This window comes from Cyprinus carpio, chromosome B2 (assembly GCF_018340385.1).
Source record: "Cyprinus carpio isolate SPL01 chromosome B2, ASM1834038v1, whole genome shotgun sequence".
Classification (NCBI taxonomy): domain Eukaryota; kingdom Metazoa; phylum Chordata; class Actinopteri; order Cypriniformes; family Cyprinidae; genus Cyprinus; species Cyprinus carpio.
In genome coordinates, this window is record NC_056598.1 from 25335098 (window position 1) to 25361060 (window position 25963).

At 36.6% G+C, this 25963-nt stretch overlaps 1 protein-coding gene across 1 annotated transcript; it reads left to right on the top strand.

Moving 5' to 3' along the window:
• Window positions 1-336: 336 nt before the first annotated feature.
• On the top strand, window positions 337-23482 carry klhl24a (kelch-like family member 24a). The gene is made up of 8 exons (XM_042718871.1): window positions 337-557; window positions 3439-4318; window positions 5350-5465; window positions 6619-6803; window positions 10729-10847; window positions 19430-19618; window positions 21233-21421; window positions 21504-23482. Exons 2-8 carry the CDS (start codon window positions 3518-3520, stop codon window positions 21702-21704), a joined length of 1800 nt encoding a protein of 599 aa, XP_042574805.1. The 5' UTR covers window positions 337-557; window positions 3439-3517; the 3' UTR covers window positions 21705-23482.
• The last annotated feature ends 2481 nt before the right edge of the window (window positions 23483-25963 follow it).

Sequence of the window (25963 nt, forward strand, 5' to 3'; positions counted from 1 at the left end):
ATTGAATTGTACAAAACACGTTGTGCATGTAAAACTAGCAATACATTCTAATCTAAATTCTTTGTTCGTCATTAACAAAATAACATAACTAATAACGTCAAGCAACACTATTGGCTTTGGGACTGTTGAAAATGCTTTTAAAGTTTGCCGTGACAACAATATGACACAAACTGTCTTCGTTCATAATCGGGTTTTTGTTTGCAAACAACGACTAGCCACATGGAAATTCTCCCGCATTGAATTCTGGGATATGATGTTCTTTTGCTGGTTTGAAGGACTGATGAAACGGCGACAGAACTACATTTCCCAGGAACACATTTCCCTTGAGCAGCTGACATAACAGAAGTCCGAAGCCTGTGTGCATTATTTGTGCCAGAACACGCAGAGAGCGAAGGAGGATAACAAAGAAACCTTAACAGTGACAGCACAAGTGCTCGCACTTATGGCTCTCTTTTTTAGAAACAACCGTATTTGTTTGTTTGCAATTACTTTTAAGGATCTTTAACCCTTACTTTTAAATTTGATGTTTGGCAGAAAGTTGGTCTCCTGTGGATAAGGTGAGAAAAATAATGCTGAACTTTTATATGAGCAATTTCAATGATTGCGATACGATTGATTGAGATGCATTAACACTCCAATATTATTGTCATGTTTGTTTATGGCGCTTTTTCGTATGTCTAAATGTATATATCTAAATATGTGCTTATATCTAAATAATGTAATATATATAATGTGTAAATATAATGTAATATTCATATTTGCATATATACGTGGTGTGTGATATATATATATATCACTTTTTAACCAAATTTATTTTAATTTGTCATTTTATTTTTACTCTGCATCAGCTGATGGTTATTGAAACATAATGTCTTGACTAGGTTTCACCCAGCCTCAAACAACTAATGAGTTTTTAGACCAGCTAAAAGCCAATTGTCATCTTAAGCTGGATTTTTCTGCAGGTCTCTCTAAACACTTTTTCAGTGTTTTAAAGCCTTTTATGGAGTAGAAATCACACTTAATTTATCTCATTTATATGATGTCATCATTGCAGTCCGCATGTGGCATCTTTTGCTGTCAAACCGTTTCAGCTGTGGAGGAAATATTGAGCAACCATCCATGTTCTTTTATTTCTTCTTCCACAACAAAACAAACCTGAGTGACTTAAAAAAAAAAGATTGCGCAAACTCTCCCTCTTTCTTGCTCACTCACTCACTTTATCTCTCAGCCACAAAGAATCAGTGGTCCTTTTATTTTAGTGCACTATTGCTATCACTATTGGAATAATTTTTTTTTTAACCGGTCACATGTCTTGACGTATTTCAATGTGCTCTAACCTTCTCAGATATTAATGAACTCAGTGCCTTTATTTTCTGTGATGATTATGCAATAATTTAGTTTTCAACCTAAAACGTTTGTATTTATAAAAATTTTTTTGCAGTTTAACCTTTGATTGTCATGACCCTTGATAGGCTATAACACTCATACTACAATTAAAATAACACTTAAGTTCACATTTACCCTTAATATAATGAATAATAATTGTACTACATTAATGTAGCCTAAATCAGGTTTCCCTAATAGGCACCTGTGGGAGAAAAATATTTAGCCCACGCTAATTTCAAATAATGTGGCATGAAAATTCAAATGCAGCAGAAAGCGACATTAACTTGCATCATGTCTACACTGGACGCAAGCGGTGTGGCACGACGCAACAAAATACAATAGAACCCATCAGTGATGCTGTCTACACTGGATGCGGCGCGGCACGACAAATCCCTGACAGTAAACTGCTGCCTCGTTCTATTTATGACATACTGACACAAAGGTCAAATGATTTGCAGTGCTTTGTTGCATCCAGTGTAGAATGTGATGTGACCACAAAAACATGTCGAGTGTGAAGAAAAGAAAAGTGGACACGAAAATAGATGATTCAAATGTGAATGGACTGAACAGTTTTGAGTGAGTGACTGATACCATCTTTGTTTAAGATGGTAAATAAAGATGGGAAAATCGTGGCCTAATGGTTAGAGAGTTTAACTCCTAATCCTAAGGTTGTGGGTTCGAGTCTCGGGCCGGCAATACCATGACTGAGGTGCCCTTGAGCAAGGCACCGAACCCCCAACTGCTCCCCGGGCGCCGCAAGTTTGCTTTAATTTATTTTCAGGATCCGAGGTAAAATATCTGTTGTTGCTTTCACTATGGCTATAAAGATCACGCAAAATAATATTCAGACTCCTGTTAGATAGGCCTACTTTTAACGTTGAATAAAGCTCATAATCATTACCTGAAAAAATAAATAAATAAATAAATAAATAAATATATATATATATATATATATATATATATATATATATATATATATATATATATAATATATATATATATATATAATGTATGTATGTGTGTGTGTGTGACCCTGGACCACAAAACCAGTCATAAGGGTAAGTTTTTTGAAATTGATTTGTTAGGACGGACAAATTTGGCTGAGATACAACTATTTGTGCAAAAAAATCAAAATACTGAGAAAATCGCCTTTAAAGTTGCCCAAATGAAGTTCTTAGCAATGCATATTACTAATCAAAAATTAACTTTTGATTTATTTATGGTAGGAAATTTACTAAATAACTTCATGGAACATGAATATATTCTAATGGATGAATAATCTATGAATAATATCCTAATGATTTTTGCCATAAAAGAATACTCAAGCGATTTTTTTGGGGTCCAGAGTCGCACACACATAAAATATACTATGTATGTGTGTGTGTGTATTTATATATGTGTATGTATATGTAGGTTCATCCCCTTGGAATTGTAGGCAGAATTTGGCCCTCGGTGAAAACTAATTGAGGAACCCTGATGTGTATTATTTAATGATTTGCTTTTGGTAACAAATCAAAATGGATGGTTTTCAGTTTTTCATTAAAATATATTACATTTTTACCTCTGAAATGACTTTATTTTTCAACTGATTTTCAACTAGGCCAATCAGATGGGGTACATACATTTAATGTTGTGGTCAAAATACTATTTAAGCATTGTTTTTGGCTATTGTTATAAGTATCACCGTATTCTTTAATCTAATAAAGAATATGGTTACATTAGCAAATAATGCTAGATTTGTAAAATACTTGTTACTGTTGAGATGCACTTGAGCATGAACTTGATCTTTAGCCTCTACGTCTGGGTCAAAATGCCTCCTTCAAAGTGTGAGCCTGGCCACATTCTTTATGAAATGCCACAAGGTCAATATTTCCTTCACAATTCAATTCTCTTGAAACACATCTTAAATAGGTCTTTGGGTTTACCTGAAAATGACAGACGTATGTGTTGCAGCATAGATAGTAATGTTAATCTCAAGAAGGTGGACCTCCAGAAATTTCCTGAATACCACTAATGTAGTGTTTGTTTATTTTAAATGCTGTTCTTCTACAGGTGTTGATGGTCACCAGTCCTTTCCTGCAACCATTGATAGTGATTGTTTATTGGTGAAGTGCTCTCATCAGATACAATCATGGTGCTCATTCTGGATCGCCGTCTGAATCATGAGAACTCTGGTGGTGTGCCGGAACCACCGGCAATCAAGCGTAAAGTCTTTGAGCTGGAGTCTAAGACCCTGAGCGATGTGTACAACTTCTCTTCCGGTTCCTCTCACTCTGAGAGTGTCCTTCAGGTCTTCAACGAGTTCCGCGACAGCCGCCTCTTCACGGACGTGATCATTAGCGTCCAAGGTCGCGAATTCCCATGTCACCGTGCCGTGCTGTCGGCCTGCAGCAGTTACTTCCGTGCCATGTTCTGCAACGACCACAGAGAGAGCCGTGAGATGCTTGTGGAGATCAACGGCATCCAGGCTGATGCTATGGACACATTCCTGCAGTATGTTTACACCGGTCGTGCCTGTATCACCACCCACAACGTCCAGTTCCTCTTCGAGACCTCCAGCCTCTTCCAGATCAACACACTGCGGGATGCTTGTGCAAAATTCCTGGAAGAGCAGCTGGACCCGTGCAACTGCCTCGGGATCCAGCGTTTTGCAGACGCTCACTCTCTTAAACAGCTAGCCAGTCGCTGCCGTGCTTTCGCCCTGTTGAATTTTCCAGAAGTTGCTCAGCATGAGGAGTTTCTAGACCTTCACAAGGATGAGCTGCAGGAATACTTGGCCAGCGATGAGCTGTCCATTGGCAGGGAGGAGGTGGTGTTTGAGGCGGTGATGCGTTGGGTCTACCATGGCGTGGAGTACCGCAGACCCATGCTGAAAGATCTACTACAACATGTCCGACTGCCTCTCCTGCACCCAAACTATTTTGTACAGACAGTGAGTGGTACATTTAAATTCATTTGAACAGGTTGAGAAGCTCTTTATTAGTTCAGCGAATCCAGAAATGCACTGCTGAGATGCGTACAGAGTGTTGCAGAGATGACATATTTTTATAGGCCAAACCAAATGTTAGCATCACCCTTGTTCCCTGAAAGGGGAATTTTTTTCTTCTTCCATTGGCTGTTTGATTATTGCAGAAAATAAGTTCTGTGACCAACAAAAGTTTAAAAGTTGATGTAAAAGTTTCTACACGTCTTGTTTGTCATTACAATCTTCACAAATGAACGCAAGAAACCTCATCCCTGCAGCACTCTATAGAGATCAAAGACTCATCAGCCTGAGTGTCCTCAAGTGAACCTTGGGTATGGCTTGGTCCTAAAGTTACAGAACCAGATAAAGCAAGGCCTTGAGATTTGGCTAGTTGTAGAGTGTTGTTGCATTCCATTTACCTTGGATGTTGGACACCAGAGCTAAGAATGATGTCACTTCTGAGTTGAGCATGTTCCAGTACCCAAGTTGGAAAACAAACTTAAATACCTGTTGATAAAAACACACTAAAAAGCAATATTTAACAAAGATAATGCAAAAGTATCTTGGATAGTACTGTGTGCACCACTGAGTTTGCTAAGACAAACAGAAATGTTATTAAACAGTATATAACTGCTGTTTCACTTCTGTTGATGTACCGAGCAGCCATATTGGATTCTGAAGTCAGGGTTGTTGCGGTTCCTCCGGGTTTCCAAGTCGAAACTCCTACAGTGAACTTCGTAATTTCCGACTTGCGAGTACAAATGGAGTGCAGCATTTCGCTCCAATGATAATCAAACACTCTTTGAACCAGTTAATCAAGATCTCGGGGTTCACTTGAAAACTATCGGCAGGCGTGTTGATGTTTGCCAGTCAAAGCTCTTTCCTTATTGTCATAATGCAACAAGATTATTTAAACATGATAGCTGGACTCTACAGGAAGGCAGATATAAGGGAGCCAGATTAATGTCAAGCATTAAGAATGTGATTATATTTTGCAGGTGGAAGGTGATAAATTGATCCAGAATGCTCCAGAATGTTACCAGCTGCTGCACGAAGCACGTCGCTATCACGTACTTGGCAATGAGATGATGTCGCCACGAACCAGACCCCGCAGGTACGCAAACATTTTTGACCGGAAATTGGCCGTTAAGATGATTTGCTCTTAGAAAAACAAATAGTTCCTTCTTCGTGTCAGGGACTGAAATGACATGCAATTCACAGAGAAAGTGAAACTGGACAAACCAAAAAAAGGTTTTCAATGCACTGTGTTGAACTTTTGAGGTTGAGACATGGGGCATTGTTACGCCGTCCTTAAATTACTCCTCAATTTGTTAACAAGAAATGTATAATTTGGGCTTAAACCTTAGTAATTTAAGTGTATAATTCATCTACATTTAGAACAAATATAGATGAATTACATTTCTACACACTCACTCGCCTGATATCAAGTACTTCTGTTTATAGAAAGTATCCAAAAAAAGGGGCTCAAAATAAGAAAACATGTCTTTGTTTAGTGGCACCATGTCTTGTTCTGGAGGCAGAATTTATTTAAGTAAACTGTTTTTGGATTAGTATCCAAAGTATATAATGTATTTTTAGGATAGTATCTTTATAGGAGTCAGATGTAGGGAGGTTTAATCAGTACTTGGAGGCAATATCTCGATATGGAGTTTCTGTATTTAGAGTCAGAACTCTAATATGGGGTCTATATCTGTATTTAGAAGCAGTATCTGTGTTCTGGAGGTGTTATGTGTTTGGAGTCAGTATTTTGAATTGGGGGTTGAAAATGTATGAGCTTGCTTTCAGACATTCTACACTGCTGGCAGAGAGACAGCCATATAACCTCTCTGTCTTTATTGAAAAATCATATTTCAAAATGATTTAGTGATTGAAAAAATGCACACGTACACCCCAAACACAAACTAGAAATGCACACACCTTCACTCTACAGGACTTGAGATTTCTCTGTGCTGCACTCATATAAACAAGCTCTGCAGTCACTCAATGTGAACTTTATCACATGGTGTTGTAGGTTTAGGGTTTTAGTTAAATACATGCACTTTTTATTGTCTAGAACTAAAAAGAACTCATATGTTATGTGGGTCTCTTACTTGTGACAGTGTCTAGAAAGAGGATTCATCATTCTCCAGTGAATCGTAGTGGAAGCTCATTGAACCTTAGCAAGAATGAAGCTTAACTACTTTCTGATGATGTCACCACTTCAAAGCCCGTTCTTATCTGATATTGTTATTTTTCCCTATCTGCAGGTCTACTGGTTTCTCTGAAGTCATTGTGGTGGTGGGAGGCTGTGAGCGAATGGGGGGTTTTAATCTGCCGTACACAGAATGCTACGACCCTGTGACGGGAGAGTGGACATCTCTTGCTAAACACCCCGAGTACACAAAGTCTGAGTATGCAGTGTGTGCCCTCCGCAATGATATCATTGTGTCAGGTTAGACCCTCTTATTTCTATGTGACAAATGATTTTGTTTTGTGGTTTTGAGTAGCCCCACCCACAGTGTAACTTCATTTGTCCAAAGCCCTCATCATAGCTGTATATGAAGCACCCTTTATTTTCTAATTGGTTGTGATTTTGTTACATAATGCTGTATTTTTGTTTTAACTGCAGACAGTAAAATGACTTGATGCTGAAAACTGATAAAGTGTGGTTAAGACATGGTGAAATGTGCTGTGCTTTTGGTGCTGGTGTGTCCTGTACTTGATCACAGTGACTGATCAGAAAGTGACTAGTTGTGTGGAACCTGAACACACACACACACACACTCTCCTTTGAGCTGTGTTGTTGGCACAGTCATGTGGAACTTCCTATAAAAATAGATTCACCCTGATTTACATGTTAGGGAGGAGTTTTGATGTCTGCCTGAAACATAAATGACATCTAATTAAAATTTTACCTTAAAACATTTGAAGTGTCCTACTGACAAGACTATTACTGTGTGTAGTGTGAGGAAAGGTGATCCAACTTAATACCACCTCACAGGACCCAAACAATGTATGGGGATCAAAATATCATAGATACTTGGGAATGGGTTCTTAAAAATTGTGCCAGTAAGCAACAATCTTTAGCAAGCACCACTCAAATTTTCTTAAGAAAATGTAAGCATCTACTTTTAAACTCATTGTTCAGTTGAGCTTCGTTTAACAAACTCTGTTGTTGTTTGGATGGGTTGGACAAATTAGTTCAGGGTTTTCTGTGGCGGGTTAAGGGCTTGTTTGTGAGCAAATGCCTTGTGTGTGAGGACATTTCTGTAACAGCTGTTTATGATTTGAGGAAAATCGGAAACAACAGCTGCCTTTGTGACCAGCCAGTGTGTCAAGGGCTGTTCTCATTGGCAAACTCCAGCGTTGCATGAGTGCTCGGGACATTTTAAACTGTAACTGGCACAGGCGAGCGGCATCCTGGGGGAGTATTTGCAGGATAGTTCCAGGAATGATCTGCAGTTTTTGGCTGCAGATGTTGGGAAGGTTATTGCATCACATCAGCCAGGGTCTCTGACTATATATACAGGTCATGCATTCGAGGAGTTTCTGTATCTGTGACGTTCTATGCATTTAAACTTGACCTAAATTCTTTCAGCTCACGTGTGTTTTTGTTTAAACAAACTGGATGCCATAATGAGGAATTCTGAATTGTGTAATTCTTATTCTTCTCCTTGTAGAGCCATTGTTCAGCACTTTAAAAAACATGTAGTATGGAGTGTGTTTTGTGTGTCTGATTTCCATGAATAGTGCTGTGTTTTTTTTGCACTCATGTTCTCACGTTCAGGTTTGCCCTCTCATAAACACACATTTCAACATCACTGCCTACATTTGTTTAGACATGTGCTTTTATTTAAGCTAAATAACTCAAATAACACTAATTTTTCATGATTTTTAATGTATGTCATCATTAAAAAACATTGAACAAAATGTCAGATTAAAGAGAAAATGAAAAGGAAAGGAAAAAAACTGCTTTTAATATTTTTTTAATATGAGGCTTACTTATTGACTATATTGCCCTAGGCCATAATGTATCACATTTTGTTAGAAATGTTATGAAGTTTGAGAAAAATTATATTTTGGGCTATAATATAATATTGCCAAGAAATGTTATCATTAAAAATAGTCCAAAGAATTAGATTTTTTTTTCTCTTATGCCTCTAAAACATTCAGGACTATCCAAAATAGATTTGAAGCTACATACCTTCAGCATGTGTCTGTTAATGACTAGCTTTACTATTCACCTGCAGGTTTTGCATCCGGTACTGAAAGTGCCTGCTTAGTGACAACATGTAAAGTGTCAGCTGGAGACAGACTACATCTTAAATGCTGGTTTGTCTGGTCTTCAGTCTGAATGAATGTCACAAAGCCTTGATGGTTTTGTCAAGGGATATTGACAGAAGAGCGAACTAAAAGGACTGGAGCCAGTTTTTATTATGTTTACTCAGCTTCAGACCACAAAGCAAGCACAACCTCTTTAATCAGAGATTTTGAATCTGTCTTTGTTTAGCACAGTTGCTCAGCTAATCCGCTAATGGAGTTTATGAGCACTGTAGTTCTTGTTGTGCCGCTTGTACTTCCTCAAAAATGTTCTTCTGTTCTTTTCTACCTCCTCTTTTTCCATCTTTTAGCTTCCCTTTTTCATTTTCCCCAGCCTTTCAGTCAAAAAAAAAATGGTTATTTTGAGTTTGTTTACTTCAGCACTCATGTGCATTCCTTAATATGAGCTAAAGTGGCTAAATTTATAATACCAGTGTTTCCTGCACCAAAAATAGCTGAATAAAGGCGTTACCAAGATGCCCATCTAGTGCACTGACCTACCTTTAAGGGGTTTGACGGCACTGAGAGGGAAGAAGGGCCTCTGAGCACTTCTCAGAACTTCATGATCTAAGTCTGTAAACAGAATTAAAGTGGAACGGCCTGCTCGCAGGTGTTGAGCGTGTGTGTGTGGGAGAGAAGGACTGTCAGAGCTTGTCTCAGACCTGCTGTTTGGATGATAACCAGCCATTTGGCCGAGATGTGAAGTGACAAAGAATAGAACAGGCCTCAGCGGGTTTAGATAAACACAGATGACAACAAGAAAGGACGTTCAGATCAGAGGGAGCTTCTCTTTTTAACAAGAACACAGGTGAAACACTGTGGTTTGTGTAATTACAGACATGGTGTTGTCTGAAATGGAGAATTAATAACCTGTTTGTGGGTTTGTCAAGATGAAACATTTGACCACAAACAAGCTGCTAGTGATTGACAAACAAACTATACTGTGGCCAGAAAAAGTATCTGGACGCTGTTAAAAATGTATGAATGTCATTAAAGTAAATGATGCCCAGAACTAACTTCACTTTTCTGAGCCAATTTCTGCAATGTTTGGTCTCAGGGTCATTTTTAGTTGATGTACTATTAAGTCAGTTTCACTTAATAGGTCATGGCAAAGTAATAGATCATTATATTAGATCAGAAAATGATCAACTCGTGTTTGACACCCAGAAAATCTCAAAATACTTTTTGTCTTCATTGTAAAGGGATTATATGCAAGAGTTTTGATATATGAGTTTTGTAAAATGTTACACTTGTGTAAATGTGTTCAATGACACACGCACACACACACCAGTGTTCTTTTAGTATTATGTATGGAATATTATAGTATTTATGTATATATGTATATTATATTTTATATATATGTGTGTGTGTGTGTGTGTGTGTGTGTGTGTGTGCGTGTGCGTGTGCGTGCGTGCGTGTGTGTGTGTGTGTTTGTGTGCACACATATGCCAAAGCAGCTTTTTAAATTTTCATTTAAATTGTTCATATAAAATATTTAAAATGTATTTTATTTCAGATTTATTCAGTTAAACAAGTTTTTTGTTCACAATAAAAACACTTGCTTGTCTAAATGGGGTCATTCCATAGAATTCTATTGTTTTTATACTGAGCAGTTAGAAATAACGGTTGAGTTTTTTTTTATTTTTGTCATAAAACAGTTAAATATTATTTTATTTGCTGTGTATTTATCTAAGAAAGTTCTGGTAATACAAGGTAACTACATGGGGTAGGGTAAGGTTTAGGGGTAGGTTCAGGGTTAGTACCTAGTTATTACATAGTTATTGTAATTACTATAATAAGTACATAGTATGTACATGAGGAACAGGAGTGTAAAATAAAGTGCTACTGAAATAACCCTCACAGAAAACTTTTGTATGTTTACTTTTTATTTTTATTTTAATTTTTTCTACGAATGAGGATATCCTCAAGTGTCTCCAAAAGGGAGGGTTTGTTGGTTTTAGCTCATTTTTGGGTAAATATGATTAAGTTGACACACACATACATGCACACACACAGCTTCCTTATGCTGTTGTTAATGTTGTGGTTGTTTTTTACAGGTGGCCGCATCAACAGCAGTTATGTCTGGATGTATAACTCTCAGCTCAACATCTGGATCAGAGTGGCCTCTCTTAATAAGGGTCGATGGAGACACAAGATGACCGTCCTACTGGGGAAGGTGAGAGGGAGTGGTGTGCATCTGTCTGTGTGTGTCCTTCCAGTCCCAGTGTCCCGTTTCCTAAATCAAAAGCACACTTCCTTTAGTGCATTGTGACTATGGAGAAAATTATGCAGGATTTGCTCCTTTGTGTTGTACTGATAAAACATCTAATGTAAGTAAATATTTTTATTTCAAGTGTTGCTTAGGAAAAATGTATTTAATTGGTTTCAAATGCATGGCTATTTCTGAATGGCTGTTGATGGACAAATATGATTTCGGCTTTATTTAGGCATCCCCACCCCTGTTTGTTCCTTTGTTTTTCCTTATAATAATTAACCCCTGTGTTGAAATTACTCAAATTTTCTATTCTCTTTCTTTTTATATTGAATTATCTTCAAATATTGCAGCTTGATACACTTAATGTTTGCTCTACTTTAAACTCTAGTGAAAAAATTTTTTCTTACCCAATTGGCAATTTTTTTTAAGCATATATGCAATAAATTCTTTTGTGGTTTATGCTTCAAACAAGATTAAACACTTTGGCAGTGAAGTAAAAATGTTAAATATTAAAATAAGCTTAAAATATTTTACAGCACAAAACTAACCATTGCATGTAAGTGCAAAAAAAAAAAGAAAATTTTAGTAACCAAGGTTTAAGTGCGTTTAAGACTGTTGTAGGGCTGTCACGATATTAGATTTTTTACACCACGGTTAATAATTCGCGATATTGATATATCGTGATATCTATAGAAACCTTGGAGAATCAGCCAAATTAATTTTTACTTTTATTTAGTTTTTCGTTTTACCCAATGAACATAAGAATACTGATAAACACAGGGCACATGCATTTTCACTTCTTCTACTTTAGGTCACAGCTGACCTGAGACTCCGGCTTTCTCTGTATTCTTTGAAGCTCCCTATGAAATAAAAAGAGAGGAAATACTGTCAAGTTCAACAGTATGATGAATGAATATGAACATCAAAAATGATACTTTAACATGTTAACTTGCATACCCGTATTTTAATCTCTTTAACGTATAGTTGCGGTGGCGCCAATGAAGTCATGCAGTTAACGCACTTCTAATTCAGTTTTAACGTGCGTCTAAAACGGCCATAGATGAGGCATTAAAGGGATCAAAGGTTCACCCAAAAATTAAAATTTGACGTTTATCTGCTTACCCACATGGCATCCAAGATGTAGGTGACATTGTTTCTTCAGTAGAACACAAGCAAAAAATTTTAACTGAAACCGTTGCAGTCTGTCAGTCATATAATGTAAGTGGATTGGAATCATGGCTTTGAGAGTCAAAAACACATACACAAACAAAACCAAATTAAACCCTGCGGCTCATGACGATACATTGATGTATAAAGACACAAAACGATTGGTCTGTGCAAGAATCTGAACAGTATTTTTATCATTTTATTACCTCTGATTTTCACCGTAATGTCTGAACTGTCCTGAGCGCGTTCTCAACAGCAGGCGTGTGATGCATCTTCTTCTTGCTTTACGGCAGATCGTAGACTTATAAGTGACCAACTATCTCTCAAATGCACCATTGACACTCTTAATTGAGATTGTAGATAGTGTCAATCGTCCATTTGAGAGATAGGTGGCGGTAATGCACTTATAAGCCTGCGATCCGCCGGAGGTAAAAAATGATACTACTGTTCAGATTCTTGCACAGACCGATCGTTTTGTGTTTTTACACATTATTGTATCGTCACGAGATGCAGGGTTTAATTTGGTTTTGTGTATGTTTTTTGACTCTCAAAGCCGTGATTCCCATCCACTTACATTATATGACTGACAGACTGCAACGGTTTGAGTTAAAAATCTTTGTTTGGGTTCTACTGAAGAAAAAAGTCACCTACATCTTGGATGCCCTGGGGGTAAGCAGATAAACATCAAATTTTAATTTTTGGGTGAGCTATCCCTTAAGTGCATGGCACTGCGACCAACTTAACATTTTATAGAGTTTAATGTATTAATGTGGTCACTCAGTTTTTCTAGATTTGTTTTAATTGTGTAATAGATTTGGACAAAGAAATCAAGTGCTACGCACATGTATTGGCCATGACATGCTTGCAAATACAAATACAAAAATTAGATGAATAAAGAAAATTAGGTACTTATTAAAGGAATCACTCCTTTATTTAAATATATGAGGACAGGAAACTGCTGTTAACAGGTTAATGTAACATTTCCCATTTCATGACAAGTAAAATAATGGCAACTTACTGTCTGTATAATATTGAACATGGCTCTTCTCGTAGTAGCACGGCAGCACACTGCGTCGTCTTCTTGTTTTGACAGATGTCAGCAATAATGCCACCTTGGGAGGTCAACCAGGTACTGGCGCGGGAATAGGCTATTTGCATGTCGTTTTATCATAAGTGTCCTGTTCTTTTTAAATATTGTGGTTATCACCAATACCGGTATATCATTATACCCTAAATTAACATGATGTCGATAATTCATTATTTGCATATCACGGTTATCGTCAATACTGGTATGTTGCGAGTCGCGACACCCCTAGACTGTTGTTATGATAAAATGTCTACAGCTGTAATCAGATTGTGCAGTTTCCATTTAACTGATGATTTTGTAGAAATTAGCTGCCCTAGTTAGAGTGTTTTGTTTGTCTTATGGAGAATCATGCTTCACTTCCTGTGAATTGTTTGTGGGTTTTTTATGTTTCATGTTTTGTTATGATAGTTTTTTGGTGTTTTATTTTGAGAGTTTGTGAATGTTTTAAACACATGCATTTTATTACACATGCAGGGGGTGTAATGTGCTGCCTGCTTGGATGTAATACATGTTTTCTGCTCTCTTGAGACCTTATTTTTTTCTTGGAAAATGGTTGTTGTAATTTTTCTCTTTTCCTCTGTGTGTGTGTGTGTGTGCCCGCCCAGTGCCCATCCTTCTCTGTAGTTGTTTACAGATACATTTGCTTGCTTTTAAGGATGTTTGTAGCTCTTTAGAAAGATGATAGAAATTAGTTTCCATTTTAAAGGAAACCGTTCACCCAAAAATAAGTTTTGTTAACATTTACGCCCTCATTTGTTCTGAACCTGTATGTCATTTTCTTCAATTGACATGAGGGTGAGCAAATGATGCTGCAGAATTTGTATTTCAGTGAACTACCCTTTAAATGTTTTTCATTCAGTCTTCCAATTTTTTTTTTACCTTAGGTTTTTTTTTCATGCATTTAATTTTGTGTTGTTTGTATGTTGTTTATGGCCATGTTTGCATGCCAAATGCATTACTTACGGTGGCCCAGTAGTCCACAACACAAAAAATCACTATAACACAATGCATAGGACTAATTTTGTTGTGTTGCGGCTTGTTTCTGCTGTGTAGTGCGCTACTGGGTCAACATAATTATACATTTTTTAAAGGGGTCATGACATGGGTTTTTTTATTTTATTATTATGGTCCCCTAGGTGCAATTATAGTATTACTATAGTTTTTTTAAAAAAAAACTTTTAAAATGTAGTGAATTATGACATTTTCCCACCCTGTTTCTCATCCTTTGATTCAAACAGTCTGTTTTTGGGTTGTTTCCCCTTTAAGAGTTCAGTGTTAACGCCCATTGTTATGATTGGCTAACGACAGTGCCTATGGATCAATTATTAACGCCCCCAGCCAGAACATTTGTGGATTGAGCGTAACTGTTTAGTAGCGGGTCATGCATTCAAAGCGATGGCTCTTGCAATGATAAAACCTTATATGTTTGAGCACATCTGCGTGGCATTGTAATTTTCCTGTACACAGACCCACCTGCTGTCCGTCAACTGAACACTTATGAGGCGCGCGGCGCGACAACGATACGAAATGAGTGTAGTTGTCTTGTGCTGGAGGCGGTCATATGCAAATGGTTGGAACGTCACTTCGCACCGTGGATCCAGAACGAGCTGTATTTAGAGCTTGATTAAATAAATGGCTCGTTTATAAATGGGGAGGACGTCTTAAGCTATGAAACTTGCAGGACGTTTTAATGGTACAAAGACCTCTTATATTCCAAAAGATCAAGGCAAATTTGGTTTATCATTTCATGACCCCTTTAATGCTTTAAACGACAATAGCAAAACAGTACACCAGACATTATGAAGCCAGGGAAACAAATCGAACACATTGTAACAGTTAGATTGATTATGGTAGAAGAGAGATGAGAGAAAATTCCTTGGGAGTCACAGGAAAATTAAAGTAAGACACTCATACAGTGGGGAAAATATTTATTTGATCCCCTGTTGATTTTGTAAGTTTGCCCACTTACAAAGAAATTAAGGGTCTGTAATTTTTATGGTAGCTTTACATTATATAAAGGTTATAAATTGCTTTGCATTTCAGTGAGTGAAATAAGTATTTGATCCCCAACCAAAACATGACTTAGTACTTGGTGCAGAAACCCTTGCTGGCAAGCACAGAGGTAAGATGTTTTTTGTAGTTGGTCACCAGGTTTGCACACATCTCAGGAAGGATTTTGATCCACTCCTCTTTACAGATCCTCTCTAAATCCTTAAGGTTTCTTGGCTGTTGTTTGGCAGCTCAAAGTTTCAGCTCCATCCACAGATTTTCTATAGGATTGAGGTCTGGAGACTGGCTAGGCCACTCCATGGCCTTTAATGTGCTTCTTCTTGAGCCACTCCTTTGTTGCCTTGGCAGTATGTTTCAGGTCATTGTCATGCTGGAAGACCCATCCATGACCCATCTTCAGTGTTCTGGCTGAGGAAAGGAGGTTCTCAGAAAAACAGCTGTAAAGCATAATGTTTCCACCTGCGTGCATGACTGTAGGGATGGTGTTCTTGGGGTCATAGTCAGCATCTCTCTCCCTCCAAACACGGCGAGTTGAGTTAATGCCAAAGAGCTCAATTTTGGTCTCATCTGACCAAGGCTTTCTCCCAAGCCTTCTCTGAATCATTTAGATGTTCTTTGGCAAACTTTAAACGAGCCTGTACATGTGCCTTCTTGAGAGGGCACTGCAGGATTTCAGTCCATTGCGGTGTAGTGTGTCACCAATGGTTTGCTTGGAGATTGTGGTCCCAACTGCCTTAAGGTCATTAACAAGCTCCTCCTGTGTAGTTCGGGGCTGATCCTTCACCTTTCTCATGATCATTCTTATCCCATGAGGCAAGATCTTGCACGGAGCTGCAAACCGAGGCTGATTGATGGTTGTTTTGTATTTCTTCCAATTCCGAATAATTGCACTAACAGTAGTCTCCTTCTCACCAAGCTTCTTGCTGATGGTCTAGTAGCCCATTCAAGCCTTGTGCAGATCTACAGTCTTGATAGCTCTTTGGTCTTGCTGTTGGTTTTGGGAGAGTTTGGAATGGAAAATACAGATTGTGTGGACACGTGTCTTATACACCTAACAAGCTGATATTAGTAACTTCTTAAAGTGGCAGGACTAATCTGTGTTTCACATGAGCACATAACCAATCTGTGGGAGCCAGAATTATTGCTGGTTGGTAGGGGATCAAATACTTATTTCACTCACTGAAATTCAAATCAATCTCTAACCTTTATATAATGTTTAATGTTTTTTTTTTGGTTGGTATTCTGTCTCTATCTGTTAAAATAAACCTAGCATTGCAGACCCTTCATTTCTTTGCAAGTGGGCAAACTTACAAAATCAGCAGGGGATCCAATAAATATTTTCCCCACTGTATCTCATAAGATACCCTTAAGTGCTGACTTAAGGCGAACTAATGACAAACTAAAACAATATCCTTATCAAACCAGCTTTAAAAAAAATAAATAAATAAAATACTTCTGTGTTTATACAAAATACAGTGTTTGTTCCAAATAAAATAACGCTGTGGAGGAAAATAGTGCTTGTAGATCAGTTTCCAAGCTAAAAAAGCTTAAAAAGGCAGATTTCCTTGGCAATTAAAAAAAATACAAAATCTTATAATCACACATTAGTAAAAAAGAAAGACCCCAGAGTTGGTCAAAAATAAAATTCCACAAAGAATGTTTTTTTCAACCAATTAATTTTGAGAGTATTATTTAAAGTAGAGAAATCTAGAAGGTCAAGTCCACCATTTTTATGGGGATTTATAACTAAAGATTGAATGCACACAATGTTTTCATAAAAAAAAAAAAAAAAAAATCTGATCAATAGTTTTAACAGTTTTATTGTCTAAATGTATAGTTAAAGCAATATAGGTTAGTCTAGAAATTCCTTCTAGAAATTCTACCTCTAACGGACAGGTCCTTTAATAACCAAAGATTAAATTTACTTTTAATCTTTTCAAAGGCAGGATTAAATTTCAGGGAAACTCTTATGGTGTTCTCTTTTTGAAATGAAAACACCTTAATAATTAACAGCTTCTTTAACATCTACAGATAAAAGGGAGGAGTTTCAAGACTAATATCTTACATTTTTTTATATTAAGGTCTAAACCTGAAGCATTAGAAAACAACTGGATAATTGTAATTGCCTGATTAACCTGGCTAGAATAAAAAAAAAATGTTTTCTTAACCTCATAAACAGTAATTGGTGAGTCACATTAAATGTTTTAATCATCATGATTAATAGAATTAACATTACCAAGATGCTTACTGAAAGTATCCAAATCAGCTAGATTAAATTTAGATTCATACAAATTTAAGTAAAAATTATGACAAAATTGAGAAATTTCTTTAGGATTTTCTGAGGCAACCCCTCCAATATTTAATTGACAAATAGAATTGTGTTTAGCCATGACTTGAGTTTCAAGACTTCTGTTTTAAGTGTAAAAAAAAATAGAAAGACATCTGTTCTCTGTATTCAAGCCACCTTTGCCTTGACCTTATGAAAGCACCTTCTGCTCTTAATTTATACAAGTCATCCAACTTAATTTGCAACATATCATATGAGCCACAGGCCTTTCAACATCATCCATATGCCGCAAGAACCAATGCAATCATGGCCACCGCTGGCTGGTGAGCATGCGTTATTATTAATGTTAGCCACATTAGCATTGACTGAAGAGTAATTCAAAGGACCATGTTCACACTCCATGGCAACGCAATACAGGAGAAAACGTCAAGTCAAAGATGTAACAAAACGCATACAGCATACAATGAAGTAAAAGTATTTTTTCTCTGTCTAAGCACAGTTGGTGCCAGAGCTCGCACAAACACGTCTGATCAGGTAGCCATCTTGGACTCACCCCGTAATAACCAAGTTCACGTAGTGACCCTTTGAAAAATGAGTCTCTTTCTTTGACATTTCAGAAGAACCCCTAGTGTTTTGCCAAAAAACAGTTCAAGCAAGATAAGAGAATGATGAATGCATGTACGGGTAGATGGTAGGAAATCATGTTTGATAGCATATCTTACATAATTTCATTCCATCTACTTCATCCTCTTATCTTGTTTGTGCAGTTCCTTATAAAATGACTTGCATGTTTATAGCGTGCAGAGACGGCGGAGTTCAAATCCTGATCAAATAATTCTTTTGTTGTTTTTTTGCAACTTCAACAAGCCAGTAATCACCATACATATTTATCATGGAAGAATAAGCCCATATGACATTTTTGTATGAGTACAATTACTTTCCTTTTAATGAATAAATATAAGGTTATGGATTTCAGTGGAATGAATGCCATTTTAATCAGTGAAGACAGGGTGGGACAGGGTTTAAATCATCAGAGAGTGTGAATAAGAGAACTTTAGCCTCTGAGGTCAGAGGTCATCAGTCGGTATGTGTGTGCACGTTACACATGATCTTAAGCCTTAGGCTGTAACTGTGAACTGTTTCTCCTCTCAGTTGAAACAGGTTTCCTGTTGAACAGGTTTAATGTGGGTCAGTGTGATTATATTGTTTTCGTCACCCCTCCACACTTCCTCTGCAGTGTCAGTTTGAGGATAAAGCTGTTTGTGGAGAGGATACGACGAGTGCTTGTCTTTAAACAGCAACAGAGAAACACCAAAGCCAGGGAAAAGTGATGCTTATGTTTGATATCTGTCCCTCTGTTTATTGTTCTAGTAATAGAATAATTTATAGGTTAATTAAACATTAAAAAAGAATAGTTCACCCATGTATGAACATTTGCTGAAAATTTACCCACCCTCAGGCCATCCGAGATGTAGATGAGTTTGTTTCTTCATTCAGAACAGATTTGAGATATTTAGCAGTACATCACTTGCTCACCAGTTAATCTTCTGCAGTGAATGGGTGCCGTCAGAATGAGAGTGCAAAACATCACAATAATCCACAAGTAATTGACAGGACTTCAGTCCTTCTATTAACATCTTGTGAAGCAAAGAGCTGCATGTTTGTAATAATCAAATCCATCATTAAGATGTTTTAACTTCAAACAGTTGCTTCTGGCTAAAATATAAGAACTCGATCCATAATATTGTTCTCTCTAGTGAAAAGCCATCTTGTCTGAATCTGGAGAGAAATATGCACAGTTAAAGTACAGTTTGTAACATTACTGTTTTCAAAATGCCAAAAAAAAAAGCTTAAAATGTTATTACTCTTTTTTTTTTTTTTTTTTTTTTTTTTTTTTTTTTTTTTTGAATTGAATTTTTCTTTTAGGGTTGGATTATCTACATGTATTCATTTAGATAGCTAGGTAAACAAATCTGTGTATGTATCCTGCAGGTGTATGCAGTTGGAGGTTATGATGGGCAGTCTTGTCTCAGTAATGTGGAGGTGTACGACTCATTCTCCAACCGCTGGACTGAGGTGGCCCCCATGAAAGAAGCCGTCTCCTGCCCGGCGGTCACCAGCTGTGCGGGAAAGCTTTTCGTCATTGGAGGAGAACCCTATGAAAACAGCTGCTCCAATAATGTGAGTATGAAACAGTGCTAAACACACCCGCAATATAAAAATTAGACAGAGCTCATTTATGAAACTAAAAAACTTGGTCTTTGTTCTTTATTAAAACACCTATAGTGCAACTTATGCTTGGTGATTTTTCAATGCTGGCAGACCCTTCCTGCAGTAGTTCTACTGAGTTGGTGTCTTGATTTTTGTTTAGGTGAGGCCTTTTATCAAATGTAACCCCTAAAATATGGGCATCTCTTTGAACAGAAGGGCCGCTAATGGCAGATGGGTAGTGAATGTGTGTTTTGTGCAGGTGGTCTATAACCTAGTGGACAGGTGGGCTTGCATTCTGAGCTTATTGTCCTCAGGCTGCTGCCATCTCGGGTAACATCTCACATGGGTTTCTCTCATTGATTTTCCAGTGCTCAGATTACTGCATTCTTTACTTGCCATCTGGAACAGAAAGAGAGAGAAAGAGAAAAACATGAAAGGGAAGGATCTGATGTAGTTTAATACAAAGCTCTCTTATACAAAATCTTGCATGTTTCTCAATATAAGTGCTGCATCTGTCATCTGAGAGTTTCCAAATGGTGTCTCTTTGACAATATATCTTCACTCTCTGTCAGTGTGCGTGTCTTCAGTGACATCCATATTGTCAGTCTTTCTTAAATCTATACATCAGCCAGCACAGAGAAAGATGTTTGCACTGAAGAGTGCAAATATTAGATTTACCAGTTTGTTCTGGTTTTCGCCCACAGGGCCTGTACTCTGCTTTCAGCTCATGAAATAGGATATTGTGCTGATGACTATGAGGAATCTACAGAGAGATTATGACTATGGTGTTGGATCACCGTTATAACACCTGCATATTCATGTATTCAGAAATGTTTGTGTTTAATTTCTGCACATAGGAGGTTATGATGGTTGTGAAATTTACCAATTTATATGCATTGTTTTGAAATGTATACACATTGATTTGATTCATTGACAAAATCTCTTATGTAAAGTATTACTACAAATATATGACTGGTTTTGTCGTCCTGTGTCACATATGTCCAAAACAGTCATTTTTAACTAAAATAAATTAACTTCTTGTTGCAACATTTTACAGAAATTAAGATTGAATATACTTGGTCAAAATCCCAAAAGATGAAGTGCTATGCAAGCTATTTAAAACAGTATTGGCTGATTAGTTGGCAACGCTGACCGAAAATGCTAAATGTTTGTCCTCTCTCTCTTCACCGTTCCCACATCTCATACCTCAAATACATAAAATATGCCCCTTTATGGACCTAGAGTAAAGAAAATACTATACAAAACTTATTGAAACAACCAGTTCTTCATTCATTTACCTTCACCCCCCCCCCCCCCCCCCCCCCCCCCCCCCAATAAAACCACTTTCTCATTGGATCTAAGCAAATCTCATAGGTAACCTATTTTGATCTCAAAAAGGTGAGAAGTTTGCATCTATGAAAATGACTAAAACTAATATTAAAATGAAAACTGTACATAAACACTGATTCAGAAAATTACAATAATACTATATTAATAATACTAAAATAACTAACTAGTATGAAATAGGTTATAATTTTAAGTATTTTCAAGATTATAAAACAACCTTTTTCCATTGTGTTTTAGGTCCAGTGTTATGACCCAGAGTCAGACAGCTGGCAGCTGAAGGCATGCATTCCTTTCACCAAACCCAATATCTCTGCCGTTTCTCTCAATCACCTCATCTACGTATGCGGTGGCCTCACCAAGTCCATCTACTGCTACGATCCTTCACAGGACCACTGGATGCACGTGGGCCACACCTTCAGCAGACAGGTACCTGAAGCCTAGTGAAAACCTCAAAGTTCCTGTCATTTAGTACCGTATACTGATTCTATTATTGTTTCTGTGTGTTTAGGAGAGTTGCGGTATGTCCATTTGTAATGGAAAGATCTACATGCTGGGTGGACGGGGAGAAAACGGCGAAACCTCTGACAATGTTGTGTGCTACGACCCGGCCTCTGGCATCATCACATGCACGGCTGCAATGCCTCGTCCCATCTCCTACCATGGCTGTGTTACCATACACCGTTTCAGCGAAAAACAACACAAACCCTGAAAGCATCTGCAAACACCCATCTAGACTGTCCCAAACATGGAGCTGTAGACTCTTACATGCACATCAACTTTGCATCACTTATATTGAGTGCACTGATATTTTTTCTATAACTTACGCAGTTAACATGTATACATCTACATGCACTGTAGGCGTAGATCTTTGTTTAACTGTTACAGTTGATTTCATCATCATGCCACTGCCACAGCTGTTGTTATCTGTTAGGAAACAGTCAATAGACTTTTTTTCTGAAACAAGGAAGTATATAAAACATTACCTTCCTCATAAGTGAAATACATTCAGAGAATGAGTCAGATCTGAGGGAGTAATCACCTTTGATATCCTGTATTGACTCAAAAAATGCACACTATTTTTCTTTCTTTCTTTTTTAAGATTTGTTTTGTAATCGTCCCCCCCACACACACGTTTTTTTTTTTTATTTTGAAATATGCATTTGTTTATGCTTTTAACTTTTTATTTCTTTTTTATTTTGTAGCATTATTCTTGAATTTTGACAATGTTTGTAAAGTCTGCAGACAGAAACTTATTTTAGGTTCAGGCTTGGGGTGATTTTAATGTGCTTTTTACATCATATTATGCTTCTAGGCTTATTAACTGAAAGAAAGCACTTAAATACTACATCGGACATGCTGTATGAGGTTTTCATGAGGAGGTTTTTGCATTCGAAGCATTTGAAAACCTAAGGCTGGAAACCGCACACCTCAGTGATGGACAGCTCTGATTTTGGTAAATGAATTGTCACGTCAGGTTCTTATAGGTTCTTGAAGAACCGTACAGCTGTGAAACTGTGAAAATCTGTATTTTAGAATCTCCTTATCATTAGTGTGACAACCAGGACGTGCCTTTCTGATCTTTTTTTTTTTTTTTTTTTTTTTTTTATCAGAGCCCCAATCATGCACTTGTATGTATTAGTGTTAGTAATATATGGCAATGTAAATACATTCTACTCATTTAATGTTATGTGTGTTATTTTATGTTGTGGTTTGTAAACAATCTCACAGCTGTAGATAGCATCTGAATTTTTGAGTTGGACTGCCAGAAATTCTCATGTTTGCGTGTATGGTTGTGCGTGTTCAAATTAACCTGGAACTGTTTTTGTCTATAGCAGTAAGATAACTTCAGTCTCTACTCTAGTACTTATCAGTACGGGAAGCGGACATTTACATGTCAAAATAATTTGTGGAATTCATCTGACTATGTCAGGCAGGATGCTGGCAGCTAGTTTACCCAAAGCACTGCGTCTCCTGCATTTCTGCCTGCAATGACAAAAATATAAGTGTGTCTGTACATACTTATTTATATGTTTTCATATACATAATGTTGATTTTGTCCTTCAATCATTTTTATTATTACCAGCTATACTGGTCTATACTTTTTGTAAATGTTATTTTGCCAACATACTGTATGTTCCATTATGCTATTTTTTTTTAAAAAAAATATCTGACAGTTTTTCAAACCCAGCTTTATATTGTTTGTCTGGGTTAGATGTGGTGTTTTGTAGGATTGTATGGACACAGTTGATCCAAGCTTTGAGTTGGTTTTCAGCTCATTCAGAAGTATAACCTGGTATTTTTGTGGCAGTAGAAAATCCTAAAAATGCAGTTTTGAACCATTTCATTTCAGTGGAATGAAACCGTAGCTGTAATTGTGCCTGAGTCCAAAGCATAAGAAATATTGGACATGTTTCAAATATAACAATAATAATATACCATACTTTGTAAAACTGCAAAAGTGCCTCAATAAAAAAAGTTCATTTGCAATGATTTATGTTGTCATTTCATGTAACTGTTCATCAGAATATCTTGAAGCATGAAGTATGTCTTCATACTTTTGGTTACGGAAACGGGACATTCCCTGGAGTACTTCTGCGTTATTCAAGATTCTATGGAAATTCCTCAAAAGGAAACCTAGGCTATATTCCTCATACTCTGATGGAGATGTCAGGTCGATACAAAACATAATCCCACTCATAATTAAAAAAAAAAGTTTGCTTCCCCATTCTGAAAGATTACCCAAGTTCTTCACAAAAAAAGCAAAAGCCACTATATTTTACAGTCTACTGGACGTTTTGAATAGCAAACTAAACTTGAAATGTTTATGAGTTCCTAGCATGGATTGAAATGTGAATTATGTGGTTACAATAAGGATTATTGTTTAGCTGTGTTTGACTTTCAACTTTTGTTGTTGTGTGTACGATATAAAACCATATCTGAGCTGAAAGATGATTTACATACTGCAGAAACAAAGATAGCATATATTAATAGTCTTATAAAACAAATACAGCTAAGAAAAATGAAAGTTTGCTGAACACAAAATATGTATTTGCCTTATTAGTTGAATTAGGCATTTAGCATTTAGTGAACTTCCATATAAAAAAATAAAATATAGTGTATGTTGTTTGATTTGTTTGTCTATTTGATTTCTTGTCTTGCCTGAGGTTCAGATTTTTTTTTATACTCAAGTTATTCTATAAGCATTTGTCTTACCCGGATAACACCTGGCAATTGTTAAATTCCGATGGTTATGGAGCCATCATCATCTTTACAACTGGTTAAGGCTTTTAAGTTCAGCTCAAACAGTTTGCCCCATACATGTACATGTCTCGGCTCATGCCTAGGACTAGACTTTATGCATTTTCTGTGCTAATTTTGAGGGGAAATCTACAGAATGTATTTATTGTGAAAATCTTTTACCAGAGTGGAGAGTAGTGTTATTGGTAGCTGAAGGCATATTATCATTAACCAAAATAAAAGATATTTTTTTAAAAGCAACATTCTGTTGATTCCTTATTAAAGCTGACTTCTAAAACCATATTAATTTCTTCAAGCATCAGCGAAAGGCAGAAGAGAAAAAAGTGACACTTCCTTGAGCGCTGATTCCTCTGAAGGGTTCTTCTTTATTTTTTTCTTGCCATTTCTTTGTGACTGTAGCAGTTTTATACCTGATAATGTTTCATGACAATTGCAACTGTTAGAAGCGCCATTGCCTTTGTAAAATCTAAATAACATTTTTTGCTCTGGGCTGGCGTGACAAATGAAACTTACTGACAAGTTTCCTTTATGAACGGAAATATGGAATAAGAAGCAACACGCATGATGACAATGTGAATTCTTATAATGTTTGCATTTTCTTGTAATGTTCATCGTTAACAAAAAATGTTAAGAAAAAATATTTTTTTTTTTTTTTTTCATACTTTTTACTTTTGTGTTTTTGGTTTTTTTTTAAATGTGTATTTTTTCCTTGTCTCTTAAAATAGCACTTAAGTCATCCGTTCCAAGCAACTCTTTAAATATCAACACGTCAATACTTTAGCCTTCATCACCTGAGGGGCTCTGCTTGAATACTTCAAATACCTCAGTGCAAATGGTATGAAAAATAGGAAAATGTTATGTTTCTAAACATTTTTTTAAATCATGGTACACAACAGTGTTATTTTAGTAACATTGAGATACTATTACAAATTTTTCTCAATATTTTGAATCAGTTTTAATTTTTTTATTTTCCAGTTTTAGTTTAATTTTAGGTAAAAAAACAACAACAACATTTTATATATATATATATATATATATATGACTATATAGTTTTATTAATTTTCATTTAAGTTTTTAAATGTAGTTGCCAAAAAAAAAAAATGTGTATAATGCTAGAGTAGAAGATGTGTGCCTTTTCCTTTTTAAACAGGTATGAGCAGAATTACACTATTGACTATGGTGAAATGTTGCTGTAAATGTAAAGGTTTTTAGCGCCACCCTTTGGTCAGACTCGGGTATAGCATGGCCTAACTCAGTGAGGGTTCAGAATTTTCTATTTTCTGGCATACTGTCACCCTGGCGGACTACATGAAAACAAAACATAGTTAGGCAGTGTGTGCATTGAACTTATACTGAAATCTGAAGCAGATATTTGCAAAAATAAAATAACTCATTTGATTATATAATATTTTTATATAATTACATTAATAATAATATTTTATATAATATTTTAGTCCTTTGCTCAGGTACAGGCCCAATAATGTTCTCCTAGCGCAGGGATTTTCCATCTTTTCGATGTTTTAATTTAAAAATGTTAAAGATAATCTAGTTTGAGTTTCTTGTATAAAGACCCAAGTTATACTGTGGTTAATTATATACATTATATGTTTTCTGTTCATTAAAGTCGTGTGATATTTATTTATTTAACACTCTTTTCGTCTAAATATTCCACGGACCCACTGGGGGCCCCTGGATCCCGGCTTCAAACCC